We start from the raw sequence: 27,113 nt of genomic DNA on the forward strand, positions 1-27,113 counted from the left end.
ACCCTGACTGTCACAAGAACTATCTGTTCCTACCACATTAGTCTAGGTTCTCACACAGGATGGCTGGATCTATTAACCAATGCAAACATCCCAAAAAAGGTAAACCTGTTTGTTGTACCTATGATGAAAACATTCTTTTTGTCGGACATGCCGTCCATCTCTGTGAGTATCTGATTGATGACTCTGTCAGCTGCACCATCTGCATCCCCTGCCCCACCTCCTCTGGACTTGGCGATGGAGTCTTAACTCATCAAAAAATAAGATGCAGGGGGCTGCCTGTCTGGCCTGGGAAGGGTCGGAAATAGTGCAGTGTAAAACAGGAGAAATGAGTGATCTGAAAAGATCACAAAAATACCATTCATCAGTTTTTCTGTGGTCTCATTCTCACCTTGTCAAACACGTCTCTGACATTGGCCTCTGACTCTCCAAACCACATAGTGAGCATCTCAGGTCCTCTGATGGAGTGGTTGTTTCGAAGAATCTTGAGCCTGTGAAACAATACAAATCCATCCATCCATCCATCCATCCATCCATCCATCCATCCATCCATTTTCTGTACCACTTTGTCCAATTCAGGGACACGAGGAAGCTGGAGCCCATCCCAGTAATTTACAGGCGAGAGGCAGGGTACACCCTGGACAGGCCGCCAGTACATTGCAGACAATACAGATCATGTTTGTTTATGTTTTGTATGGGGCAGCAGTGACAGAGTTCAACGGGAGACCTTGGCTCTGTCACAAGAACTATCTGTTCCTACCACATTAGTCTAGGTTCTCACAGAGACAGAAACCTTATCATGCCTGTTAAGGGACTGTGGCCTTGTTGGTCAAAGTGCCTGTCTTGTAAACAAGAGATCCTGGGTTCAAATTCCTGGGATCAAGTATGTGTAAAATTCCTAGATGCACCTCTTTAGAGACTCAGTTGGCAGAGCATCTGTGTCTCCTGCGGTAGACCAGAGTTTGATATTAACACCTTGCAGTTGGGCACATAGGCAGGACCCATAACGCTACTGCCTATTCATTGTAACTTATTTTGAATAAAAGTGTCAGCTAAATTACTGTAATGTAAAGATATTTGAAAGTTTGTGGGGGAATCTTGAAAAAAATAAATAGTAAAGCAACACAGGAGTCATGTATGATGTCCATAAGGAACAGAAGTCATCCAGGATGCCTTGATACTGCACCTGGAAGGTAAAAAAAAAAAAAAAAAGGATATTTACCTTTGAATCGGTTTTGATTGGACGGGTGGTGGTGTGGGGCTCATACCATTATTAAGGGACCTCAGTTGACATTTTAGTGAATTTAATCATGGTAGCAGGTTTAATGCACAGCAAGTCCTGGATCAGACCTTTCATGATGAGGAAGCTGATACTGACATGGAGCAGAGTTTTTTCAGAGCAGGATCATGCATGTTTACTAATGATTGTAATAATATTTCAACTTCCAACAGTTTGAAAGTGTTCCTGCATATATAATTAAATATATTCAAATCATTACAGCTTTTGTATTTTTACGTCTTTTGAAAGAAAAGAAGTGATCTAAACCTTAAAAAAACATACTGACATGCTAAAACATTTATTTAGGATTAATCACACATTTATTATTGTGAGATAAGCTACGTAGACATGACAGATAAATCTAAACTTCAAAATACTATCTAAACAGTGCCTGTTAGAAAGGTTTTTGGTCTGGGTCAAAATTACCCAAATCATACTGTGATGGTATGAAATTTTAACAGTGTGTAAGAGTTAAAAAAGCGAAGTCTGAACTCTCTCATAACTTACCACAGTCTGAGACTTTAATTAGCTCAATATGATTATAGCTTATCTACTTTCATTGCAACAAAATGCCAGCTGATCCACATCTGAAATAGTGAAATAACTGATGAATACCCAGAAAAAACGATTAAAAACAAACACTTAAAGGCATTTCTTCAGTTAATAAGTGACCAGCAGCTTTTCACAGAAATAGTGAGGTCAGGTTGAGGTCTATAAAAACCAAAAGTCTGTATGAAATCACTGCACATAAGGTTAAAAGAAAGATAAATCAACGGTCGTTTAGTTAGAAAAAGAAGATCATCAGAGAAATTGATTAGACTCTGTAGCTGTTGCAGGCCTGACGTATTTATCAATCTTTGAAGATGAAATTAAACTTGACATGAACTCGTTCATGAAAAGAATATCTCCTTACTATTAATCACAAGGGTGGATTGATCGTGCTTTGGGCCTGTCTTACAGCCGCAGGCTTAATAAACATTATAGATGGATACAATTAAGTGCCAACTATGTCTGGAAATTTGATGTAAAAAAGATAATTAATAGATGTGTAGACAGAACTTCCAAGAATCTAAGATCTGGAAGAAGAATGGATGGGTAGCATACAAAAATGGACTGAAATCGCTACAAAAGCCTTTATTAGATGTGGTACCTGCAAAGAAGAGCTCTACAGAGTAGTGTTACAGTGCCTACATTTTTGCCTTAGGGCCTATCTTAGCAGCTACGAGGCAGAATACAACGTGAACAACACACTAACTTCAAACGGCCTGGTTCAAATTAGACAGCTTTGACCTAGCACCCCAAATGTTTAAATGCCAGGGTATAACATAAAGAAGTGGAAATCTGTTCCATATTTTATAGTGGAGACTAATCAGAGAGAAAGCCAAATTCTGAGTTTTCAGGTTCAAATTTATTTTTTTGATCAATTACTTTCAGCTTTTGAAACAAATTTTGACATTTTTATTAGATTTTATGTTTCATTTTTTTATCAGTTCACATAGTCACTGATAAAGATCATCATCACCCTCCTGTCTGTACAGATCCGGCCTCCCTGACCCAGATCCTTGTCCAGAGCCTGAACCCTGACTTCCGGACCGGGTCCCAGTAGCAGAGGGGAACCTGGGGAGAAAAAAAAAGGGAATAAGAATTAGGAATACATCTAAAAACATTAAAGATCAGCTTGCTCTTGGCTGCATTTCCTATGTGTGTTTACCTGAAGTTTCCAAAACCTCGGCTCTGCTGCAGAGTTTGAGCAAACATCTCATATTTGCGGATGTCATTGTCACTGACAGAGCGGCGGGCAAACCGCATCGCCTCCTCAAAGTGGTCCTTCCTGATCTCTGGGACTGGATCAAAGTCCTCATCCTGCAGACAAACAGAAGAATGAGGGCTTCATGCAAAAGCAGTACATATGTGTGTGCATGTGTGTGTTCCCAGTCCAAAGGCTGAGAGCTACAAAACACACAGCTGCCCTTTAGGGAACTTCCAACCTTTCACAGTCCCTTTCTGCACCAAGCACACACAGCCTGGAACGCCTCTGAGATGTGACTTTGTGTGTATGTGTTAATATGAAATAATCAAATTAACTCAAAGTCAGTTCCCCAGTTTAGACCAGAGTCATATTGTGAACATGTAAAAATGAAGTGCAGTTGTGGATGCTGACCATAGGGATGCCTGGTCTGTTCTGTCTCTGACGCTCAGCCTTGATCTCGGCCTCAATGGCCTCTCGGATGGCCAGCTTACAAGCCCGCTGACAGATCTCTGTCAGGTCAGCTCCGGAAAATCCATCTGTGATGCCAGACAGAAATTCCAGATCCACATCCTATGGACGGTAGTAGTATAAAGAACAACAAGAGAACAACTTAAGGCTTTATTAGATATAATTTCTGTCCATTTTCCTTATTCTCTGTGACTCTAGTTCGAACAAAATGCTTCTAGAGAGGTAAAGTGAAAATCTCTTAAGTTTGTAACTGCAGCATGTTACTCTTAAATACAATTTGGTTTACATTTATAACTAAATTACACTTTCTTATGGCAGTTTTTTAATCTAAAGTAAGTTTTTATTAAAAATCGAGCTAATTAAATACATTATACTGAGTACATTTCTTTCTATATCTTACTAAAAACATAATATAAACTCCATACCATGATCAGTGGATACATGTCAGACTGAAACATTTTTTGTAGCTATTTACCCGAAAACTTGGATGTACAAATGAACAAAAAGAAGGTTTGTAAAATGTATTACTAACTTTTGCAACAGGTGACTTGCGTAGGTTGGCTTTAAGAATTGCTGTGCGGGAGGGTTCGTCTGGCAGCGGGATGTAGATGAGCTGGTCCAGACGACCCGGCCGCAGGATGGCTGGATCTATGATGTCTGGTCTGGTGTGATGAGAGGAAGGATGACAAGAAATCAGTAAAGATTTGAATCTATTAAGTGTTATTAACCAATGCAGACATCCCAAAAAAAGGCAAACCTGTTTGTTGCACCTATGATGAAAACATTCTTTTTGTCGGACATGCCGTCCATCTCTGTGAGTATCTGATTGATGACTCTGTCAGCTGCACCACCTGCATCCCCTGCCCCACCTCCTCTGGACTTGGCGATGGAGTCTAACTCATCAAAAAATAAGATGCAGGGGGCTGCCTGTCTGGCCTGGGAAGGGTCAGAAATTGTGCAGCGTAAAACAGGAGAAATGAGTGCTCTGAAAAGATCACAAAAATACCATTCATCAGTTTTTCTGTGGTCTCATTCTCACCTTATCAAACACGTCTCTGACATTGGCCTCTGACTCTCCAAACCACATAGTAAGCATCTCAGGTCCTTTGATGGAGACAAAGTTTGCTTGGCACTCATTGGCGATAGCCTTCGCCAGGAGAGTTTTCCCACAGCCTGGAGGACCATAGAATAACACTCCACGAGAAGGTGTCATCCCAAACTTCAGGAACTTGTCAGGATACTCGACTGGGTACTGAGAAGAGACAAAGATTCATGGATTTCTTCTCGGAGTTGTGTCGGTAGTTTTGTACAGAGTTTGCAAAGGTGAGCTTGTGAGTCTTTCTTCCACCTGAACGAGCTCTTGAAGTTCTCTTTTGACCTCATCCAGCCCTCCAATGTCCTCCCAGTTGACTTGAGGCACCTCTGCAACCGTCTCTCTGAGAGCTGATGGGTTGCTCTGACCAAGTGCCCACTGAGGGTGGTAGTGCATGATGGTGTTACAGAAAAGAGACACATCTATTGTTAAGAAATGTACATATCTAGTTCACACTCCTGCTATCATAAGTACATTTCTGTACACACACTGAGACTGGAAAAACTTTAGCCTGTATGTACAGAGTGTGTTCAGTACTTGGAAGTCATCCATAGTGACAGCAAGTGAGTTGAGCAGGTCAGCATCAATGGTTTCATCCTCCAGATCTATCAGGGTCATCTTTTTGCGGATGGCCTGCAGAGCAGCTTCTGAGCACAAAGCAGCCAGGTCAGCGCCAACATGGCCATGGGTCTCTGCAGCAATCTAGCATACAGTACGTTAAACAAAACACCACACATATAAATGATCATTAAAATAAAGTCTTGTCACCATAATTAATATGATAATAATATCTTAATTTTAGAAAGCAGTGCTAGTCAGGCTTATTGACAAACCTGAATTATAACTTTGTGTTTCAGAAACAAATGCAAATAAACAAATTTTGTATAAGTAGAGCATTTTGAATAAAATGTAAAGTTGATGAACAATAACAAAATGTTGAATTAAGTTCATTGGCAATGGGTAAGTAACATGAGCGAGTATAAAAGGCAGCTTAGAGAGGCAGAGCCTCTCAGAGGTAAAGATGGGCTTTATCTGTCTGTAAAAAGAAAGAAAAAAAAACGTTCTACAACTATAATGTAAAAATATGAATAGTTTAAATATTACATTATCTCTAGTAAATAATATTAAGAGACATCTCTGTGTGAAAGGCGCACGACTGAAGAAAAAACAAAACAAAACAAAACAACAACAATAACAAAAAAACAAAAAAGCAAACAAAAAAGAAAAACTGCATTGAATCTCATGGAAGTCACTGCACTGGCTCAGGAACATTTCCACAATTTATTGCCTATAAACACAGTTCAGCACACAACCCACAAGGGAAGCTAAAACTATTGTCCAAAGAAGCTGTGTGTGAACATGATCCAGAAACACCACCATCTTCTTTGGGCGACAGCTCCTTTCAGATTAACTGAGGCAAAGTGGAAAGCTGCTATGTGGGCAGATGGATCAACATTTAAAATCATGGACACTTCATCCTCTGCACTAAAGAGAGAAGATGTCATATAACTTGTTATCATTTGAAAAGCAACCATCTCTGATGGTATGTGGATGCATTTTGGCACATTGAACTAGCAACTGGCACATCTGGATGACATCATCTCAGAACAGCGGTAAAGATTCATGAGATTTAAGTATCATTATGTTTTATATATATTTTAAATTGTGTCCCAACTTCTTGGGAATTGGGTTTATCTTACTTCTAACAAAATGATTGTTACAATGGACTAAAATTTGATTGCAGGAGCATCTGACTGTCTGGTAACATTTTTTTTATCCATCTGTCTGCTAGTTTCTGCTGTTCTTCCTCCGACGCATAAAAAAATGCCCTCTGGGCTGCTCTGGTCTTCCTCTGACCTCCGTAGAGGCGTGGTCGCATTTGCACGATCTCACTCACCACTCTTCATCACTGATCACTCCTTATTCCTCATGCTCTGCATGCTGACAGAGTCACTGAATTGCCCAGTGGGTTTATATACTAAGAGATTCTTCTTTGTTTTATTTTTTTGTTTTTTTTTCTCCCCATGGTTAGTATCTGGTCACTGTTGTGCTACTTTCATGATATGTCTTTTTGATTTGGTTATTATTTAAACTCTTAATGACTAGCAGCTCTGTTTTTTTGTAAAAGTTGTAGGAAATTTTCAGGTGTGTTCATGTACAGGTGTAACAGTTTGTTGTCTGGTGATGGTGTGGATTGAAGGGTCGTTGCCTTCTGTCTGTGATGTTTTTGTCTCCTTTCTTCTTTCCTTTTTGCTTCTTTTTACTATTTTCCATCTTTTTCTGTCCCCTCTGGTCAAGTCCAGCAAGATTACATAGATTCCGTGATTCAAAGTAAATAAATAAATAAATGAATCAGATTATCAAGAGGAGCCTTACCCATAGGCCTCCCCTTGGCAGAGCAAATTTGTTCAGCACGATACAGCAACCAGATTATCATTTTGCTTGCTATGATGCTGGACAGGACATTAAAAAAAATGCCGTCAAATTTTTGTAGAAGCAGATGGCCTGTAGCAATTTTTGGAATGCATGATTTCATCTCTCTATAAAAGTTTACAAAACAGTTCAGAAAGAAGTATGGACTGACTAAAACATTATTTTTCTTTTCAGTTACTCCTTTATTGTGTTAGATGTGTGCTTCCTGCCACTGTTCTCTTCTGAGACCCAAGACCTTCACATCAAACATAGTTTTCTGACAATAGGTAATTTAAATCTGAAACAGAGCTTCAAAATTCTGATTTTACTAATATTTTGATACGTTCAGTGCCTTCTGTATCAGAGGTGGCGAAGTAGCTTTGCATCATGATAGAACCTCCACCGTGTTTTACTGTACTGTAGGCTGCACTTGACCTTTCAGGCCTCACATTGTTATTTGTTAATAAGTTTGATGCGTTCCATTTCCAGCCAGTTCAGCACTGGTTTCCTTAGTCCATAAAACAGTATTCCACAAATATTTAACCTGATCTCTGAAAAATTTTGTAAACATTAGTCTATATTTTTCTGTTTCTATCAATTATGTTATCCTTGTTGGCCTCCACTCATGAGTTAATGTATGAAACAGGCTCAAACCATCACAACAGCTTGTTCCAATGCAACAGCTGAAGCTTTTTAGGTATCTGACTCAAGTTGATAGGTTTTTAATGGAATTTGCAGAACCTGACAACAAGCTGTTTGGGATATCCATTTCATTGAATCCGGTGTGCTGGAGCTAGGAAACATGTCAATTCTGCAGAGAAGTGGCCCTCAAAGACTGGAGTTTAAGATCCCTGATTTAAGTCTTAATATTTATTTAGGTTTACACTCACAGCACATGTCATACACAAAAAGATAATGCTTATTTTTTCTTCCTTTTGAGTAGTTTTATTCAAAAGAAACTAAATTTAAAAGGATTCAGGGGATGCCCACAACATAACAGATCCAAATTTTTAATTTAGACATTAAAACATAAAGGAAAACCTCAACAAATTTCTTTAAAGCTGTTAATTTTCATTTTCACTTCAGGGTAATCTGAAACTTTATAGACTGAATTATCAGGGATTTGACAACATTATTGATATTGTTCATTGTCAAAGATCTCACTTGTTTGTGCAGCTAGCAGGTATAAACTTGACTGTCACATCAAAAATCCTCAAAATAAAAAAGCCAAAATTCTTTGAGCTTTAATGTTGTTAAACTGTTTCTTTCTCACCCTCTCTAGGTCGACGTCATCACCCAGTTTCATGTTTTTAGTGTGAATCTGCAGGATCTCCAGTCTACCAGTCGAATCCGGGATTCCAATGTCAATCTCACGGTCAAACCTGCCTGGAGATGCATCCCAGTATCCATTAGTGAATATTTCTGTGTGCATGACTGTTTATGTTTTGCATGTGTGTATGTGTGGGTGACTATTCTTACCAAAGCGTCTCAGAGCGGGGTCAATGCTGTTTGGTCGGTTTGTCGCTGCCATGACAACCACATGAGCTCTTTGCTTTAAACCATCCATCAGGGTCAGAAGCTGTGACACTATACGCCTCTCCACCTCACCATGAGTCTATACATGCACACATACAGGCAGTCATTCAAATGACAAAAGTGACACCCCGTGCTAAGTTCCTATGGTTTACCTTCTCTCGCTTGGGAGCAATGGCATCCAGTTCGTCGATGAAGATGATGGCTGGAGCGTTGTTCTCTGCTTCCTCAAACGCCTTTCTGAGGTTGCTTTCTGACTCTCCTGCTAGCTTACTCATGATTTCTGGACCTGTTCACAGAAAAATGCTAAATATTTTCTGCACTGAGCCACAAATAAGTGATTTCCAGCCAGGTTCTAGAAATTCTTCATACTTGTGTTTTAACTAGCACTGTGGCATTAGACCCTACCATTGATGAGGAAGAAGAAGGCACCGGTTTCATTGGCTACAGCTCGGGCCACCAGGGTCTTCCCTGTACCTGCAGGGCCATATAGAAGGATACCTCTGGGGGGCTGAAGTCATGAAAAGATAAGTTCTTTCCGTTAAAATTAAAATCCTCTATTTGGGAGTGGATGTGGTGTATGTTTTTTGTCATTTTGTATGTTTAAGAGACAACACCTTCACTCCTATGGCTTTGAAGAGTCCTGGATGTCTTAGAGGAAGCTCTACCATCTCTTTGATCTGTGCTAGCTGCTTCCGACAGCCTCCGATGTCATCATAACCAATGTCATTTAGACTCTCCTCTTCATCCTGTCACAGATCAGGTAGATAGATCATTAGTGGTGACAGTTCTATAGTTGCATGGCAATGATTAAAGCATAAACAGTTTTTAAAAATTCTGGTTATTATTCAAGAAGAATCCTTTATCTACATTGTTATGTACTTTAAGATATTATGTAATTTTGGTGGGAAATAATCATTTGTACTGCATCAAATATCGTTCCAAGTCAGAAACATGGCAGACTTGGATTTACTCCACTCATGGGCCACATTATTTAAATATAACAGAAAAGGTGGGATGTTTTATGAGTGAAGGTGTTTATATGAATGCATCATGTCTTCAAGTTTCTATGGCCCAACAATATGTTTTGGTTATTTTTTTTTAACTATTCTAACATATTATGTTATGCTAGTTTTATTAGAATAGCTAGAAAAACACAATATAACAAAAATCTATGTTTCAAACCACAGACGAACCAGGAACTTTGAGGGGGTTCCTTCTCTGACCTTCTTCATTTCAACCACATGAACAAGGGACTTAACAAAAAAAAAACAAAAAACAAAAAAAAAAAAAAAAAACTGGGAGTTTTTCTTTTTTTTTTGCCCCTTAATGCAAGTTTAATGGTTGCTGTTTTTGACTAAGCAAAAGGCTGCATACAGCAAAATTGGCATCACAATTACTGGTGTGCTGGGTACATCCTTTTGTAACGTTGTTTTTATGTGAAACATGTTAGAAAAACAGGAATAGCTCCAAAGAATGTTGTGAGAGCAGGTTCATCTCTACAGGTGTCTGAAGCCATCAAAATCCAAGACAATGTTACAAAAAAAAACAAACAAAAAAAAAAAAAAAACAAACACTGAATGATGTTTTAAGTTGTTAAAGTATCAAGAAGTTGAAACTTTGTATTGAAAGAAAAATGGCCCTGCAACACCAGGGGAATAGCTTTAAAAGAAGCAACACAGGAAATACACATCAATACATAAATGTAATGTAATTTTAACAGATTTTTTTTATCTTACTGATGGGTTGTACAGATCCATGTAAAGATAGCCACTGTGCAAACTGGCCCATGTAGCTCTTGCTGTTTTTCAAATGCACCACTCACACAGTGTTTACCAGGTTACAAACATCAGGTTTTGTCATGACCAATGCATAATCTGGGCTTCAAGTGACCCAGGTCAACAATATATTCTGTTGAAACAGCAGATTTCTTCAGTGTCTTGTAGTTGCCGTTCTTTCTCAGTTATATTACAGTATTAGTTGTTCCTGTTGGTAAACACACTATATTTACAAAAGTATTGGGATATCTGCCTTTACAGGGAGATGTACGTTAATGACATCCAATTCTTAATCCATGGAGTTGACCCACCCTTTGCAGCCATAGCAGCTTCAACTCTTGTGCAAACGCTTTCCACAAGGTTTAGGAGTGTGTTTATTGTAATTTTTGACCATCTTTCCAAAAGCACATGTAGCAAGTATGCTATAATAATATAGGCTAAGTTGTGTATCAGCTGGGCTAGTCTCAGAAGGCTAGATAAAACTCACTGGAGGGAGGAGAACAACAGAGGCACAGAGACTGAATTTAGGTTTGATGGTACCATATATTAGAAAGACAACAAAACACCAACATTTATAAAAAATAGAAAAGTATTTGAATGGCCATTCAGTAATAAATATGTACAGTGAAAGTATCTGGTTCAAAAATTCAATAAAGTTCAAGTTCAGTGGTTGGGTGCAAATTGAACATTCACAAATCCCACATCACTCTCCCAATTCCCCAAACAACCCAAAGTCCAGTACGGCACGATAAGTTGAATCCAGGGGTTTGAGTTGATGAATGTATTAGAGGCAAGGTGACGGGTGTGAATGGCTATGTGGAAGCCGTAGGGGAAAAAACCAGGCAAAGAGTTGTGTCGGCTGCAAGGAGCCTCCTACAGGCCCGGACAGAGCAGGTGATATCCTCCGAATCTAGATTGGATAATCTGAATCCGATGAGTTGAGTTGTATCGTTCCGTTTAGGCTCTAGGCCTCTCTGTAGCTCGCCATCAGTTTGAACACCTGGCCAATTCCTTTCCGTACTTAAACACAACGCTTTTTAGGAAATTACATGGAAAAGTGCACGAGAGGGAAGAAGTGATTTTTCACCCGGGTTACACACATTTGTAAGGTCAGACACTGATTTTGGCTATCAAGTTCTGGTTCTCAGATTCTGCTCTAATTAATCCTGAAGGTTTTCTATCAGGTTGAGGTCTGGAGTCTTTGCAGGACAGTCAAGTTCCTCTTTCAAACTCCCTCATCCATGACTTTATGGACCTTGCTTGAAACATCTGAATTCAGTTATTTGATGGTGTGTGCCAAAACTTTGGTCATGAATGTATTTGAAGGTCAGCTTCACTCATGCAAGTTAAAAATAGCTGGGGACAAACTGTGGAGTGAGCTCAAGAAAGAATTAGGAGAGGGATGAAAATTAAGCAGTGAATTAAATAAATAAAATAAATGTTATTTTCTGATTATTTCATAGTGGTTACATTATCAAGTACAAGTAAAATAACACTTCAGCAGAACCCACTGTGAAGGTGAATCATTGCTGAGTAAATGCTGCTTCTCCCACTGCTTCTGCCAGTGAGGTGGCAGTAATCTAATCTGCAATGTAAATAGCACAAAACTCAGAAAACCCAGGTTTAAATGCTTTAAATAGAATTGATTGACATTCAAGTTCCAGGTATGATTTGTAAAAAAAAACAAAAAACAAAACAAAAACAACAACAACAAAAAAGAACAACTTTAAACCTTTAACACTGAATGAATAATATTTTATATTGTTTGTGAGACCTTTTACATCACTTTATAGTAAAAACTTTGCTCAAAACCCTGTAGTATGCAATCTCATTTATGTTTTCTTCCCAACGGTGGACACCTTTTGCACTACAATAATTTTAACATCTCACCTGTTAATAAACCATAAACATATTCAAATTATTTTTGTTTGTTTATTTATTTATTTATTTGCCAATTAAAGACTTCAGATAAAAATCTTTTAAAAGAATGTTCTACCAATTAGCTCTTAGGTCAGGCTTTAAAGGGTTGGGTATTCTCTAAAATGCCAACTTGTGGACTAAAGCCCCTTCACTGTTAATTGTGTATATGTTCATCAAGAAGGAGCGTGGGCAGCTGATGATGTGATAGTAATTTTTCTTTTAAACTAAAAATCTTGGAAAAAAAATCTTTAATAGTATTAAGAGTTTTAGATGTCCTTTATGCCAGTTGGCTCTTGAAGAGTGATCCTCCACCATGTTGCCCTTTAAGTTTAAACCGCGTCATCTTTATACACAGAATATTACACTTTCCCCCTTTCCCCACCTCTCCACATTTTTTGTGGACAAACAAATGCCCCTTTTCCCACACTGACCTCTCTTTTGATTGGCTGTCCCTCACAGTAGATGACAGTATCTGGGGCAACAATGCAGTGAGGACTGGGGTCTGTCTCCACCACCTTGAACTCCACCGCCCTCATGCTCCCCCTCACCAGGAAGATGTCATCTGACAACACAGACAAGTAGTGGCTACACTCTCAGGTGCATAATGATGTGATTTATTGCTTTATCATGTGACAAATGCAGCAGATTTTATTGTGCTGAGTTTATTAGCAGAGTTGGTACCTTTGTGTACTGGTCGGTAAGCTTCCAGGAAGTATGGCTTGAGGAAAACCTCAAAGAGGTTCCCTGTTAGGCCCTCAATGGTGTCATCAATAGGAAGGACATGGATCTTTTTTCCATACTTGATGTCAGGGCATGCGTGGATACTGTGATATCAGACTGGTTAAATAAACTGATGTCCACATGGTGGCACAATTTGATCAACAAAAGATCTACCTGATGACATCACCAAGCCGAACACGCAGGTTGTTGCGCGTCACTCGGTTCATCCGAATCCGTTCATCCCCACAGGTTTCATCTGTCAGGACGATACACACAGTTTGCCGCCGCTTTCGTCCCCTCAATACCACTGTGTCCCCTCGAAAGAGTTGCAACTCCTCTGTCTTATTCTAGTGTAGACACACAGAAGTCTAAAGAAAAAACACATACATGGCTCTTGAGTTGGCTGCATTCACATCTCACACACAACACACCTGTGAGAGGCTGACAATGCTGCTATCTTCACTGAGAGCTTCATCCACGATGAGTCTGTTTGGTCTGTGTTTCTGCTTTAGGATGGCAGTGGAGAAATCTTCTCCCTTTGGACTTCCAAACAAGAGACACATTGAAACCCACACATGCACACCAAGATCTTATTTCCTCATGTGACTTTGTGCTGTATTTAGAACTGCTTTGGATCTGCACGTAGCAACTTTTTTGTTTTGACTCAGTAAACTTGGTAATAACACGAGAAATTCTCAAGGGTTTGGAGTTCAAACAAACAATAATGTATACTGGATAAAATATGTCAAAACATCATATTGAAAATATTGTTTTGCATGAGTATACCCACACACTCACACACAAATAAATTGTGGACATGCAGCTGTTTCACTCACTCTGTTCCTCCTGAACCTGGCATGTCTGCTCTCTTTTGTCTCTTCAGAGTTTAGATAACCGCAATTTTTAACCGTCTTCAAGTGTTTGCTGCAGAAATATTCAGGAGCTGAGCTGGTATCTTTAAAAGCTTTCAGAATAAATGTGATCTGTTCAGCACCGGTAAGGTCTTGTTCTTCAGAGGCCCAGAAGTTCCCACCAGTCTCAATGTTTTCTTCTTCCTCACTTGTCTTCAGCTATCACGTTTGCAGGAAGTGCAGCCTGTCTGTTTATTGGAGGGGGTATAAATATGCCCATCTGCTTACCCATCTTATTATAACCCCATCCCGGGTGCACACACACTTGCGTACACACAGAGATCCCAAGCACTTACCTTGGAGAGTATCCCAGAACAGATCCAGTGTGATATTTCCTCCTAAGTCTGTAACTTGCATACAAATGTTCAACTGGTCATAACTACTGAGAAATATTTATCAGTCTAAATAAATTCTCTGTACACTGTTTTAAATTATTTTTTTCCAAAAGAACTGCCATTTCGTGTCTCATCTCCAGGAAAAGTCCTTTCTCTTATAAAACGCAGCATGGTGTTTCTTCCTTTGACACCTTGTGAATGAAAGGAGCTGCTGTTGTGACCCAGCTGCTCCAAACCGTCGCTGCTTCCCTCCCTCCCACCTCGAATATGAAGATTTTTGTTTGTTATGAACATACACTGACCTCCCAAGAACAAACCAAAAAACAAACAAAAACATGGATAATATATCTTGCAAGAACAAAGCATTCACACACGTATTTTAATGTAAACTTTTATTCCTAAAAATTGTCTTTTAACAAGAAATAGACAAGCAAAAATGGTATAGACACACTGGATGTTCTCTTTGTGAGAATCAGGACTCAAAAACAGCTGTTCTCTTCAATAGACTTAACAAATAAGAACAAAATTATGTTAACACAGCAATTCTCCAAACTATATGTAACATGAGAAACAGTTTTTGGAAAGACATTAAAAGCAAGAGGTAGAGGAGTTTTAAATGCACAAAAAAAACATGGATCTGATTTTAACATCCATTTGTCATCAGTTGAGACCAATATGCTGAAAAAAAGAACTTAAAGCAAAAATAGGGCTATTTTTTCTTCATAAATACATTTTTCAGGACAAAACTTGGAATGTATGCTGTAACAGTGCAAGTGGACACGAGCTGTTATGTGGTTACTTGGTTTCTATCATTACAAAAACGCTGGTGGTGTTCAATTTATTTACTTTTATTTAAACTTAATTGATTGACTTTACTGTGCGATAACATCTTTCAATTAGATATTATTCCTATAGTTTGCCAGTGGTGATGTGTTAAATGAGCACATTTTCAACTACATATTTATGTAAAGGGGAGTTGATTGTTCTGCTTTTTGTTGAGGTATTTTCAACTGGTTTTTATAGCAGTGACAGCCTGGTCGTTGTTTTTCTCTTAGATTAGTATTTTCATAGCAACGCTCGGTTGAATAATGGTGTCATATGACAAAAAGAGGAGAATACTGCTCATATTTTGTGGTGTGTCATAAAGAGAAGCAGTTTTAAGGCAATAAACAGCAGCGAGGATACAGGTTTGGTAGTTTTAATTTGTCCAAGGAAGCACAATGCTGCACCGGTTGTTTATGCTAGATTAAATTAAAATGGACAGCAACTCACAAAAAAGGGAGAGAATCAGTCAGATGTTTGATTAATTCTATCAGCTATACTGTATCTTGGTGAAAGTTATCCAGATGTGGCAGTTTACAAATCAGATTTAGTGTTGGACAGTTGTGTTCAGAAATATTATGAACTTGTTAGTGTCAGATTTTTATGTAAGATATTAGGCTACAATAAACAACCACCTGATGATCCACAATACCAGTTACTTCCAAAAACCTTACAGATGAAATAATCATTTATTGCTTGTTCACTCTTTTATAGTGCACAAGAAACTTGTCACTGAATTATTTCTTGTTTAAATGCCTCAGTATTACAATGCTTGTACAGAATCAAGCCAATTTCTAGATTTTTGTTTGTCTAGTTGAGAATATCTGATCACAGCCCCAAAAGAAGAGCAAAAAATCCAACTTTAAAACACTTAAGATGATCTCCACTAAAATATGCATAAAAGTCAACATGAAATAACAGTTTAAGTACAATTAACCTTCCACATTTACATCAGTAAAAACCAAAAAGTGCTTAGTTATTTTAAAAAAAGAGAGAAATAAATTGCATGGTCGGAATCTCTGAATCTTTTCTGTTTTGTGAGTCTACTTGTTTCCTGGAATCTTTGTGCTCTGTATGGTAGAAAAATCCTTGTGCAGAAGATCCAGTCAAATTTCTGTGTCATTCAAGGATTGGATCAGCCGTAGAGGTGCAGGAGGAAAGAAAACTGAGATTTGATTGTGTGTTTGTGTGTCAAGAGATGAAAAGTAAAGTGTACTGTAAATAATCGTGCATGCATTATTTCTTTTAATAACTGCTCTAAATGTAGATAGAAACATAACAGTCTGTGTGTATTTTTTGTGTTTTGTTAGCAGTCATCATCCTCAAAGTGTGTTTTCTGCAGAACCTTTACATGGCGCTCATAGATCTTGAGGGCGGGGCCAAGCCTGATTGACAGGCCAGTCAAAACATCATTACGTTGCATGAGGAGGAGAGACTTTCCGTCAATTTCCTAATGAAGAGAAAAAAGTTATGCAAGGGAGTGCATGTAGGTTAGAACTGTTGGAAGTATGAGCTGCACTTCAATGAGCTTGTTTAGGGCGCCCTTGTGTGGTTGTAAAGGAGACAACAGCTCACCTGGATTCTGAAGGCAGCAGCCTGCTCAGGGAAACCTGCTGCTGTGAAATAACTGACCACATCTGATACAGTCCAGTCCACTGGACTCACTCCAGCCCCCTCCGATTTCAGTAACCTTGGGAAAAAATAAAAAAGTATTTAAATTAAAAATATTGAAGTAATAAAATTATGTTTATGTTTTTATGATGAATAAATCAAACCTTAAACTTAAGAATGCATTGTATCATTATTGGTATAAACAAGAGATTTCACATTCTTATTGCCCATATTAAGAAAAGAAGAAGAAGAAAAAAAGAAGTTGTTTGTGGGGTTTGGTGACACCTAGTGGTAAAATTATATGTTCCAAGACCAGCCTAACTTCCCCTTCTACTATGATCATTAAAATGAATGTATTGCACCACCCTCAATCACCCAAAACAGGTCAACAAGTCATTTATTGACTGAAAACCACATTAAAGGTACAGTGTGTAAGAATTGCTGGTATCAAGTGGTAAGGAGGAGCATAGAAATTACTTCAAATGCCAAGTGCAATTGTTAATGGATGGTAGCCATAAGTAGCCAAAATTCTTACAGACATAAACATGTTTTTATCTGCGAGTGGATCCAGTGGCCTCAGGGGCCTGTTCCACAAAAGTAGGATTCGGATTTCCGGGATAAATAACTGGGAATAGCTGGGAAGAAGAGCAAGCCAGGATGAGCAGACACGGATTCATCGTGCCAGCTGAAACCAATCTTGGATCAGTGCACGCTTGCAGCTTCCTCAATAGACCCTCGCAATCTATCACAGAATCACTGATCTACCCTGGTTATGAGAGCAGAGTACTTCTCTCAGTCAGAGCAAGAAATCCTACTAGAAGCGTTTGAAGAAGTCAAGGAAATAAAAAAGAAGGGGAAACATTGCCACGATTTTAAAAGACGTTTATTTTGTTCCATGCTGCACCATTAAACTTTGTTGTTAGGAACTGATGAAATGTGAACTAAAGACAATGCACATGGATGGTTAGCACAAGCTAGGTGGACACAACAGTAGAAGAAAGGAGGATAAGCTAGTTGGTATTTGTTTGCTCTTCATGCAGACCAAACACCTGACATGTGAAAGCAAGAAATCAGATTTCACGAGCCTTCACTGTTTTTCCAAAGACATTAAACAACAACAAAGGGTATTCACTTTGTTTGGGGAAATCAGTGTTCACTCAAAAATACCAAAGAGGATAGCGGTGGGTAGCCTTTATCTTTCAGGCTACTGCTTCAATGCAAATTTGACAATTTGACATTTGAAACAGCTGCTTTTTTGCCAATAAACTGCTTAAAAAGTCTGACTCTTTTGAGTTTCAAGACTTTTTGGTTCACTAAAGAAATTCAGTCTAATACCCACCTTCCCCTTCTGTTTAGTGCTTTCCTTTCAGCACCCTGACAATGATTGTATTGCATGTGGTCATATTAACTTCTTCTTCTTCTTCTTCTTTTTTTTTTTTTTTTTTTAGCTTTTTCTATGGACAATTGTGCACACCCTTTACAACAGTGAGGAACTGAGTGTTCAGCCAGAGGCTTCTTCAAGTTCACTGCAAGACTGAAAGGTTCAGGAGATTGTTTCCACCAGAAGTCAGAACAAGACATTGACTGTCAATTCATTATTATCATTTCTTTAAATAACAAACAGACAAAAAACCTACTACAGCATACCAGTTTCTCTCTGGGGATAAATGAAACATTTGTCATTTAATTTAAATTTGAACAAAACAAAAATATGTAATTTTTAGACATTTTAATACAGTAATAATAATTTGGATGCTGTGTTGCATTATAATTATTATCATATAGCTCTATTACAAACGTGTAGTTCTTTAAGGAGATATGCTGAATTTAGTTATTATTATCATTGTTACTATAATTGTTTCATTATAACATAATATAAAGTCTAGTGGTTATTACTTAATAACAAATATGACTATAGTAACTGTTGTAGTTTAGGGGGTGGAATTAGAGAAGTTTATGGTTCCTCCCACTTTTTTTAAACAGGGACATTTTGCTTAATTTCTTTTCATTACCTTTCCCTTAATCAATCAATTTATCAATTATCATGAGTAATCCTGCAACCATACAACAGGAAAAGTTGTTTACAAGTAGAAGAACCTAACTTTCACAAGCTAACCAGAAACAGAAGAGGAGATGCCTGTGATAGGTCAGGAGCTGAGAGCAAGGAGGAGGAAGTTTAAGCACTTTCCCTGATCATCAGGAAGATGTGAAGCCACTCATAAATAAAACTGGAAAGCTTGGAGCACTGATGATACAGCAGGAATATCAGGAATAGTGTTTACCTGTGTTACCTGCTAACCCTGCCATCAGCTCAGCTGTCACAAAGCTACAGCTATGCCCATGCCTCTGCCTGTTACACTTCCAGCTTTTTATTTGTATATTCTCAGAGTTTTATAAAGCAACAATATAATTTCCATTAATGTGCTATTACATTACTTCAATTTAATTTGGTCAAATTCACTTATGTGTACATAAATACTTCACATCCAGCTCATATGAAACTTTACTCAGCTAATATGGTAGATGCTGGTTAGACCAGAGAGCAGTTATATTATTTAGTTAGCCTTCACATATGTGCATGCATACACAGAAGTCTATTATACTCACCCTCCACTGCTAAAGTTTATCGCTCGGTCTTCAGACAGGCTGGAGTCTCTCGGGGAGGCAGTGGGTGTGAGCATGCAGGATGAGACTCCAGCCTCTGTCTTATACTCCAAGCCTAAAGGAAAGTTAACTCAAGTGTCATCAGCTCCAACTGTCAACACAAATATGCACAAATACACACATTTTTTTAGATTATTTAAATTTTAAAGCAAAGCTTACTGTTGAAGTCTGGGGAGATGTGATTTATTTCTTCATTTTCCGTATTAATCTGTGTGGAGAGGGGAGAGATGGTCAGACAAAATGAAGAGAGACGCTGCCAGAGTAAGGCTTAGAGCATCAGTTATACAACCTTCGCCTAAAATGAAGGACAAGAGGAGCTGCTGCATCACAAAGCATCATTAGAAAACTGCAGCGGGACCATCTGTTGTGGGAGTGTAAATGATGATGTGAAGTGTAAGAAGTGGGGGAAACAAGTTTGACAAGGTTGATGAGCCATCCCCAGTGAAGGGTAAATGACTGTCAATGATCTTTTTTAAAACTGAATCAAATCTGGAAATTTTAGAGCCCATATTTTTGTGAAGAGTTCATATGTGTGATCACTATATTCTGCATTATCCATCATTCTAATGACCCTTTTCTGCTTTGTATTTATTGTATATTACTTTTGTATGTATTTCCCCAAACTTCTACACAGTAACTTGTGTGGTAATATGCACATACAATGTATTGCTAACAGGTTTAGTTTGTGCCTTGTTTTCCTCAGGATAGCAATGCTCCATGCTAACTTCCCCCGAACATAATTAATGTGTACTTTCCAACGGATTTTATGGTCCAAGATTGGGAGCGAGGAATTTAATTTCATTTACTCCTTCTATGTTAACATTATCAATGATTAATTTTATTTTACAATTCTGTTATGATTCCCAAACAACATACAATTAGTTTTATCCACAGAGGATGCAATCTGCTCTGCCCTCCACCCAGCCCTCCACCCACCTGGACAAGAAAGACTCATATGTGAGAACGCTGTTCATAGACTTCAGTTCAGCATTCAACACCATAATACCACAACAACTCATCTGCAAACTGGACAAACTGGGCCTCAGCCCCTCCCTCTGCAATTGGCTGCTGGACTTCCTCAGTTAGAGACCACAAGGAGTACATGCCAGCAACACCTCAAGATGCATCACACTGAGCACTGGGGATCCCCAAGGCTGTGTGCTTAGTCCCCTGCTCTTCACCCTGCTGGCACACGACTGCAAAACAACCTACAGCACAAATCACCTAGTGAAGTTTGCAGACGATACAACTCTGGTAGGTCTCATCGCAAAGGGCGACAAGACTCATTAGAAGAAAGAGGTCGATCTTCTGAAAATGTGGTGCAGAGAAAAGAACTTCCTGTTGAACGTCAGCAAGACCAAGGAGATTATTGTCAACTTCCAGAGGCAACACCCACCACTGACCATCGATGGTGCTGCTGTGGAGAGAGTGAGCAAGACTAAATTCCTGGGGGTGCATATCAGTGAAGACCTCTCCTGGACTACCAACATTGCATCAGTGGGGGTGAAAGCCCAGCGGAAACCTCTACTTCTTGAGCAAACTCAAGTGGGCAAGAGCCCCTTCCCCCATCATGGCCACATTCTACAGAGGAACCAGTGAGACCATCCTTTCCAGCTGCATCACTGTGTGGGGCGGAAGCTGCATCGACTCCAACAGAAGAGCCCTGCAGCGCATAGTGAACACAGCTGGAAGGATCACTGGTGCATCACTTCCCTCCCTGAAGGACATATACACCAACCGCCTCACTTGCAAAGCGATCACAATTGAGAGCGATGCAAGCCACCCTGCACACAACCTGTTCAGCCTCCTGCCCTGTCCAGCCACCCCCCCAAAAAAAAATGAAACTGGACTCTGAAACCCTCTAACCCACTTAGTGCCTGTCTTGCACTATGCCACTTCACTTTGCACACCTCTGCTGCTAGTTCTGACTGTTTCGCACTACTATCCACAAGTTATACACACAACTCTTCTGCTACTTTCAAGTCACTCTGAACCCCTTATTGTTATTGTTAGTTAGCCTTAGGATTAGTTCATGCCTTAAATCTTTACACTTTCTTTTTTATCACTGTGCAATGTTTTTTTTTTTTTTTTTGCTGATATTATTTGAATAATAGTTTGAGTTGATTAGGAACACATTGCTTTGGAAGTTTGCTCTCTTGTTGTTTAGATATTTTCAGATGCATTAGTTTTTATTGGCAGTTCTATCAATTTTTAATAATCTCAGTTTGCTGTTTCATTTGCTGTGCCGGTGCAATTTTTTATTTTTAATCGTTACTTCAGTGTTGAGATGTCCTGTCCTGTCTGCACCGCGGGACAGTAAGAAACGTAATTTTGGTTCCTTTGTATATCTTGTACATGTGAAGAAATTGACAATAAAGCTGACTTTGACTTTATTCAAATTTAAAGACAATTTCTTTATTTCAAAGCACTTTTTTGTTAATTTATTTCTTCTGTGATCACCTCCAAAAGCTGCTGCAACTCCACACACGAACAAAACAAAGTTATGTCATCTGCAAATAACACAAACTTTAATATATTTGACACTTTGCAAATGTTATCATTCTTCATAATAAACATATTTGGACCTAAAACTGATCCTTAAGGTACATTAGTGATTTTAAAATACCATCAACTACACTCTTTACTGTTACCGTTTTGTTTTTTAAAACCATTGACAATGTCATAAATTTAATTTTCTTCCTGTGCTTTTAAAAACATTGAGCAATTGTTTCTCTTAGTGTTTATTATCTTCTTGCACTAAGCATCCTCTATACCTCACTGCATGGCATTTCTGAGTTTGTCATTAATGCAGATGACCCTTGCTGCTCTTGAGACTGTTGGCTAAATCGGCATCCAGTAAAACCAAGGCTAAAGCCAAGGCTAATAGTCACTAGGTCTGTTGGTAGATGGTAAGAAAGTAAGTAAGTAAGTAAGTAAGTAAGTAAGTAAATAAATAAATAAATAAGCTTAGAAGGTCTGAAAACAAAAACAAATAGGAAAAAATTAGCTACTAACATGTCAAGACATTAGTAATGAAAATAATTCAGGAACATTTTGAACACTATGTGACGCCCCACCCTCTTTGTTGTATACATGGTTCTTTTGACTCCCCAGCTCAGTGGTTTATACAGAGTAGCGAAGGACATGTACTTGAGACAAACACCTGAATAAAATAGAGCCTCTCGGTCTGGGTTCCTCTCTGGCTGTTTATATTGCAAGTTTGATTACGGTTTGTACTTTTTAATGACTATTAAATTTGACAGCACAGATGAATATGTGTGCACTCACCTGTGGCTCCATGTGTAGCTGGTCAGAGACAACAGCTCTCTCCTCTAAATGAGCACCATTATGCTGAGACTGTGACAGCGAGGCTCCCTGTACAGGTTGAGTCTGCAGCTTGGGGAGAACATCAAGCCCAGAAATTCCTGAGGAGTAAGCAGCAAAAGTCAAATGTAAAGATGGAAGAGAAAAGACTAAAACTTCTAACAAACAGAAACCCTGTAAATGTTATTATAGCAACTATATATCTAACTTATAATAAAGTTGGTGACAACAGGGAAAAATGGGATCAAAATCACTTTGAAAACACCAAAAGGAATAATAAAAAAGACTGCTAGAAGCTAAAAGAGTAGCAGTGATCATAACAACAGTGCTTTATAATTGTACTGGCAAAGGAAGACTTTTATATTATTAGTTATAAAAACAGTTTCACATAAGCACATACATCCATGGACACACACTTGTCTCACCCTGCTTCTGCTCATGGGGGCTGTCCTCCATTGATTTTCTCTGAATATCAGGATCTTCTAAGATTTTTTCAGTGAGCCCTAGTTCAGTTGTTGTGGCTAACGGGGACAGTTGTCCCCCCTCATTAGAACCCCGGGGATCTTCCTCCTGATCCCCTTCTTCATTCCCTCCCCATTCCTTTTTTTCACTGGCTGTTTCCATTGGCTCATTGTCCTGGAGAGCTGGAGATGGTGCCTGCAAGGAAATGTACACTTATGTAAATGTGTTGTTTAGTTCAGGAGCGATAAAGCCCTGTTTTTATTCTATGATCAGGGGTGGAGCCAAATGCTGGCCAAGCCCATACAAATTGAAAATGATCAACATAAGATGGTCTGTCATGTAATCATTGAATTACAATAGCATCTAGCATCTCATATTTTATCAAAATATATACCACTTCTCATACAGAATGAAAGTAGAAACAATGAAATAGGAATTGAGAAGTTCAAAATCCATTGCTCTTGACTTTGGCGTTGCTATAATGCTAAATGCCGTACCAACTGCCAGTAAAATATGTTTCTAACATTTTCTTCAGTGGACATGTAAGGTTGCTTTGCTGCTTTTGCTCCTGTGAGCTCACATCTTACGTAATGTAATATCTCTCAAATACTAATGGTGTTTTGTTTTTTGTATTTTTTTTAATGATTATTGAGTGAATTTGTATTCAGTTTATATTTTCAATGTGAGTTGATAATAATTAAAACACACCTCCATCCACACATCAAACGCATTGCTGAAAATATTTGGAAGAATGATCATTTGTTTAGTTTAACAAATATGAAAAAAGTCTAAAAAAAAAAAAAAAAAAAAAAAAGGCAACACCTGTAAATGGACGTAAAGGGAGAACGATCCTTTCAAGATGATGCTGCCATCCCAGCATGCAACACAGCTTGTTGCTGCTTCACATTGTCTATTCAACTTGTGCTTTTTAAAAAGAAAAAATATATATAGCCACTCAATTTAGCACAAATGCATTTTTAATCTCATTCATTATGGTGAACATGTTTTCTTTTTTCTTCATTTAACAATACAATAGTCTTTTTGCAATCTCATTTTTTTATGAAGCAGAGAAAGTAATTGTCTATAGCTGGCATGTCACCTGGTTCTGTAAAGAGAAATGGGATTTTGCTGGGCAGGAAAATAAAGTTGCGAACGGCTGTTCAGAGCCCCCAAAAGCCCATTTTCAAACTTAGCAATGCCTATAACTAATGTCATCACAATGAGTCAGAAGTACATCATGTAAACACACTTTCCTTGTGCTGCTTTTAAAAAGTAATAAAAGCAACTTTTGATCCTTTAAAAATACATGCTGAGTAATCTTGTGTACTTCACAGGTAAGATGCTCATCGCTTCCATCACCAGTTCAGAAACTTAACATCATTTAATCAATCAAGGGTTATAATCACATTGTAACAGTAATTTCAGTGTGCAAATGAGACTGACACAATATAAACAACTAAGAACTTCTGTACCACAACCAATAAAACGGTTCTGAGCATGACCATTCCTGTAAAAATGATTCTGGTTCCGCCACTGTCTGGGAATGAGTTCAGTTGTTGATTGGGAGTAGCTCAATCAGTTGAGGTTTTAACAACAAATTAAACCTGCTTCACTTCTTCGTATTGCTGAAAAACTCCAATTTCTTGAAAGAGACACAGATAGGCTATCAGAAATAACGAGTCGTCTACTGTAGTCAAGTTTGCACCCACAGGGAAGAAAGAGGCGGAGGAGAGAGCGCTGTCAGGAACGATACAAAGGATTTAATGAGGCACAAAGCGGGAGAGATGCGGGGATGACAACGGAAGAAAAGAAAAAATTAGGGAGATATAATGGCGCCTCAAAATGGTATAAACATGAACAAACACGATGCTCGACTGTTTGGGCTGAGTCCTCCGCTCCGGCCTGCGCGACAGCGCAGCGCACAGAAGCGCGGAAGCGGCACGTCTCAAGTTTAGACAGACGCCGCCTACCGCGCGGCAGGCCCAGACACCCGCACCACGGACAAAGTTCCTGAGAGCGACGTCCGAGATTATACTGAAGCCCAATGTTGAAGTGACAATGAAAGCGGAAGGTGCGCGTGCTCGCACCATGCAGAGGCGCTCTTAACGTCGCGCGCGCTCGTGCTGGGAGACGGGGAAGCCGCTCCTGAGCCGTCTGCTCTGCTCTGATACGTAACCCGCACCTTTTGTGCAGGAAGCCGATCTGCACATTTTCCGAAGCTTAGAGGACAAACGCAACACCAACCAGCAGAATCTCGCAAATAACTCGAAGACAGTATAAAACACAGAGAAATAACCGAAAATATAGAAATTTCCCCCAATTACTTTTTGTAGCCTAAATATAACATCGAGGTTTAACAAGACGCCTGCTGCCTTTCGTGCTGTTTGAAGCCCTGATTATTAATTTATCACTAAGCCATCGAGCCAGCGCTGCCCAGTGTGCCATGTACAGACGGGACGTGTTGGAAATAATAAGTTGGCACTGCTCACCTTTTTCACTGTGTGTTTGTCCTGCAGTGCGCTTTTTACAAGTCTGTCAGAAGATGAATTCTTCGGCATCGGCTCCTCCAGCACCATCCCCCTCAGAGGAAGAGTAATGTTCCCGCAGCGGGTCCTGCGCAGCCTACCCCTCGCCACCTCTCTTTCCATGACCACTTTGACTTTGCCACGGGTCAGTTTTTCCTCCGACAGCCGCTCCTGGCTGCTCAGATAGCTCAAAATCTCCTTCAACCCCAGAGGTTTCATGTGGCCTCTGGTCGGGGCGGAGGAGCCCCCGCGGAGGCTCTTTTCGGACAGGCTGCGGACAGAAGCCACCAATCTATCCCCCAGATCAGAGTTGGCGTGGTCCCCCGTTGTTTTGGCGCTCCCTCCTGCAAGTTTAAGTTTAGGCTTGAGGTGAACAGTCTGCTTCTGTGCCTGCTGTTGAGGGAGGCTGCTGACGCTCCCCGAGTAAGTTTTGCTCTGGGTGTCAGCTCCGGACATATCAGGCTGCTTTCCTCCGCCAGCTGCATCGGCTTTACTCGGCATTTCCCTGTTGGTTTCACTCACGTTGTTTGCGCCTGGTTTGTGGCCGAAACCGTGCGACGAACTCACCCCAGTTCCCTGCTCCTGCTGTCCTAATCCCTTGTCTCTCGCTGCACTTGCTTTCTCCTCTTTACAGCCGCTCCCGACAGCGCAGCTCCTTGTTGCGCCACAATTGAGGCACCCGTTTCCGCTACTCGGGCTGGAGGCAGGCTTGAGCTTTTTGTTGGGGCTGCTGGCTGATGTTTGAGTATGAAGATCTGGGCTGGGCTCAGAGTCCTCTTCTCCCTCCTCCTGGTCGGTAAAGCTGTGCGCACTGTCGCCGTTGTTGTTCAGATGGTTGTGTTTGGTCCGCTCCCTCGGTGCATCCGCGCTGCTGCTGCTGCCAGCGGCCGAAAACTCACTCTTTTTTCTGCTTTTCCTTTGCACCTTCGCAGCGTTTCGATACGATATGGACCCCTTGTAGCTAACTTTGAGCACAGTCTGCTCTTGAATGAGTTTTTCCAGTTCTGTCCTGGTTCGGTCCGGGTCTGACCCGTGTCGTCTTCGGACCATTCGACAAATCCTTTCCAGATCCGGACGGGCTTTCCTCGAGCGGAGAGAGTCGATAGTTTCCAGGATCCACTCCCGGTACTTGTTGGGCTCGGACATCTTCTCCTGTGGGTGCGGATGGGGTTTGGCCCGGGTGCGTCTCTTTTTTTCCCCCCTCTTGTTGTTTCACAAGTGACGCTGTGTCAAAGCTGGGAAGCCAAAGTGCGATCCCCGGCTGGAGAATGAGGACGGAAGCCCGGCTGGTACGCTTGCATTCGCTGGCCACATTGTGCGCTTAAGGTGGACCGAAGATGGCGCCTGGGTCTTCGCAAACAGACGCAAAGCGGCATTTAAGGTGGAATTGTCTCCCGCACAGAGCAGCGCAAGCTTCTTTGTTCGCAGACCCGATCTGATAAATTCGCGGTTTGCGACACACTTTGCGATGTCTAACACAAAGAAACTGGCGCAAACACCTCTGGGTTG

General features: G+C 39.9%; 2 protein-coding genes across 2 annotated transcripts; both read right to left on the reverse strand.

Moving 5' to 3' along the window:
- Positions 1 to 2,424: 2,424 nt before the first annotated feature.
- zgc:136908 lies at positions 2,425 to 14,025 on the reverse strand. Its single transcript, XM_041982162.1, has 18 exons — positions 13,787 to 14,025; positions 13,382 to 13,493; positions 13,125 to 13,297; positions 12,912 to 13,054; positions 12,662 to 12,792; positions 9,150 to 9,281; positions 8,941 to 9,043; positions 8,688 to 8,821; positions 8,479 to 8,614; positions 8,273 to 8,385; positions 5,125 to 5,289; positions 4,843 to 4,965; positions 4,534 to 4,746; positions 4,252 to 4,430; positions 4,027 to 4,156; positions 3,438 to 3,596; positions 2,988 to 3,139; positions 2,425 to 2,893 (listed from the first exon to the last, which is right to left on the reverse strand). The coding sequence occupies exons 1-18, from the start codon at positions 13,807 to 13,809 to the stop codon at positions 2,776 to 2,778; spliced, it is 2,439 nt and encodes an 812-aa protein (XP_041838096.1). The 5' UTR covers positions 13,810 to 14,025; the 3' UTR covers positions 2,425 to 2,775.
- Positions 14,026 to 14,575: 550 nt separating this feature from the next.
- On the reverse strand, positions 14,576 to 27,075 carry samd1b (sterile alpha motif domain containing 1b). Its single transcript, XM_041982175.1, has 7 exons — positions 25,569 to 27,075; positions 23,043 to 23,274; positions 22,582 to 22,718; positions 19,453 to 19,501; positions 19,237 to 19,348; positions 16,594 to 16,708; positions 14,576 to 16,468 (listed from the first exon to the last, which is right to left on the reverse strand). Exons 1-7 carry the CDS (start codon positions 26,748 to 26,750, stop codon positions 16,325 to 16,327), a joined length of 1,971 nt encoding a protein of 656 aa, XP_041838109.1. The 5' UTR covers positions 26,751 to 27,075; the 3' UTR covers positions 14,576 to 16,324.
- Positions 27,076 to 27,113: the final 38 nt, after the last annotated feature.

This window comes from Melanotaenia boesemani, chromosome 4 (genome assembly GCF_017639745.1).
Source record: "Melanotaenia boesemani isolate fMelBoe1 chromosome 4, fMelBoe1.pri, whole genome shotgun sequence".
Lineage (NCBI taxonomy): Eukaryota > Metazoa > Chordata > Actinopteri > Atheriniformes > Melanotaeniidae > Melanotaenia > Melanotaenia boesemani.

Coding starts and splice junctions, on each gene's coding strand:
- zgc:136908 (XM_041982162.1), bottom strand. CDS start 13,809: ATGCCAGGTTCAGGAGGAACAGA. Junction 13,494..13,786: donor CCAGGTTCAGGAGGAACAGA/GTGAGTGAAACA, acceptor CTTGTTTGGAAG/TCCAAAGGGAGAAGATTTCT. Junction 4,966..5,124: donor TCACTATGGATGACTTCCAA/GTACTGAACACA, acceptor TACCACCCTCAG/TGGGCACTTGGTCAGAGCAA.
- samd1b (XM_041982175.1), bottom strand. CDS start 26,750: ATGTCCGAGCCCAACAAGTACCGGGAGTGGATCCTGGAAACTATCGAC. Junction 23,275..25,568: donor ACAAACACACAGTGAAAAAG/GTGAGCAGTGCC, acceptor ATTTCCTTGCAG/GCACCATCTCCAGCTCTCCA. Junction 19,349..19,452: donor CATCTCCCCAGACTTCAACA/GTAAGCTTTGCT, acceptor ACTTTCCTTTAG/GCTTGGAGTATAAGACAGAG.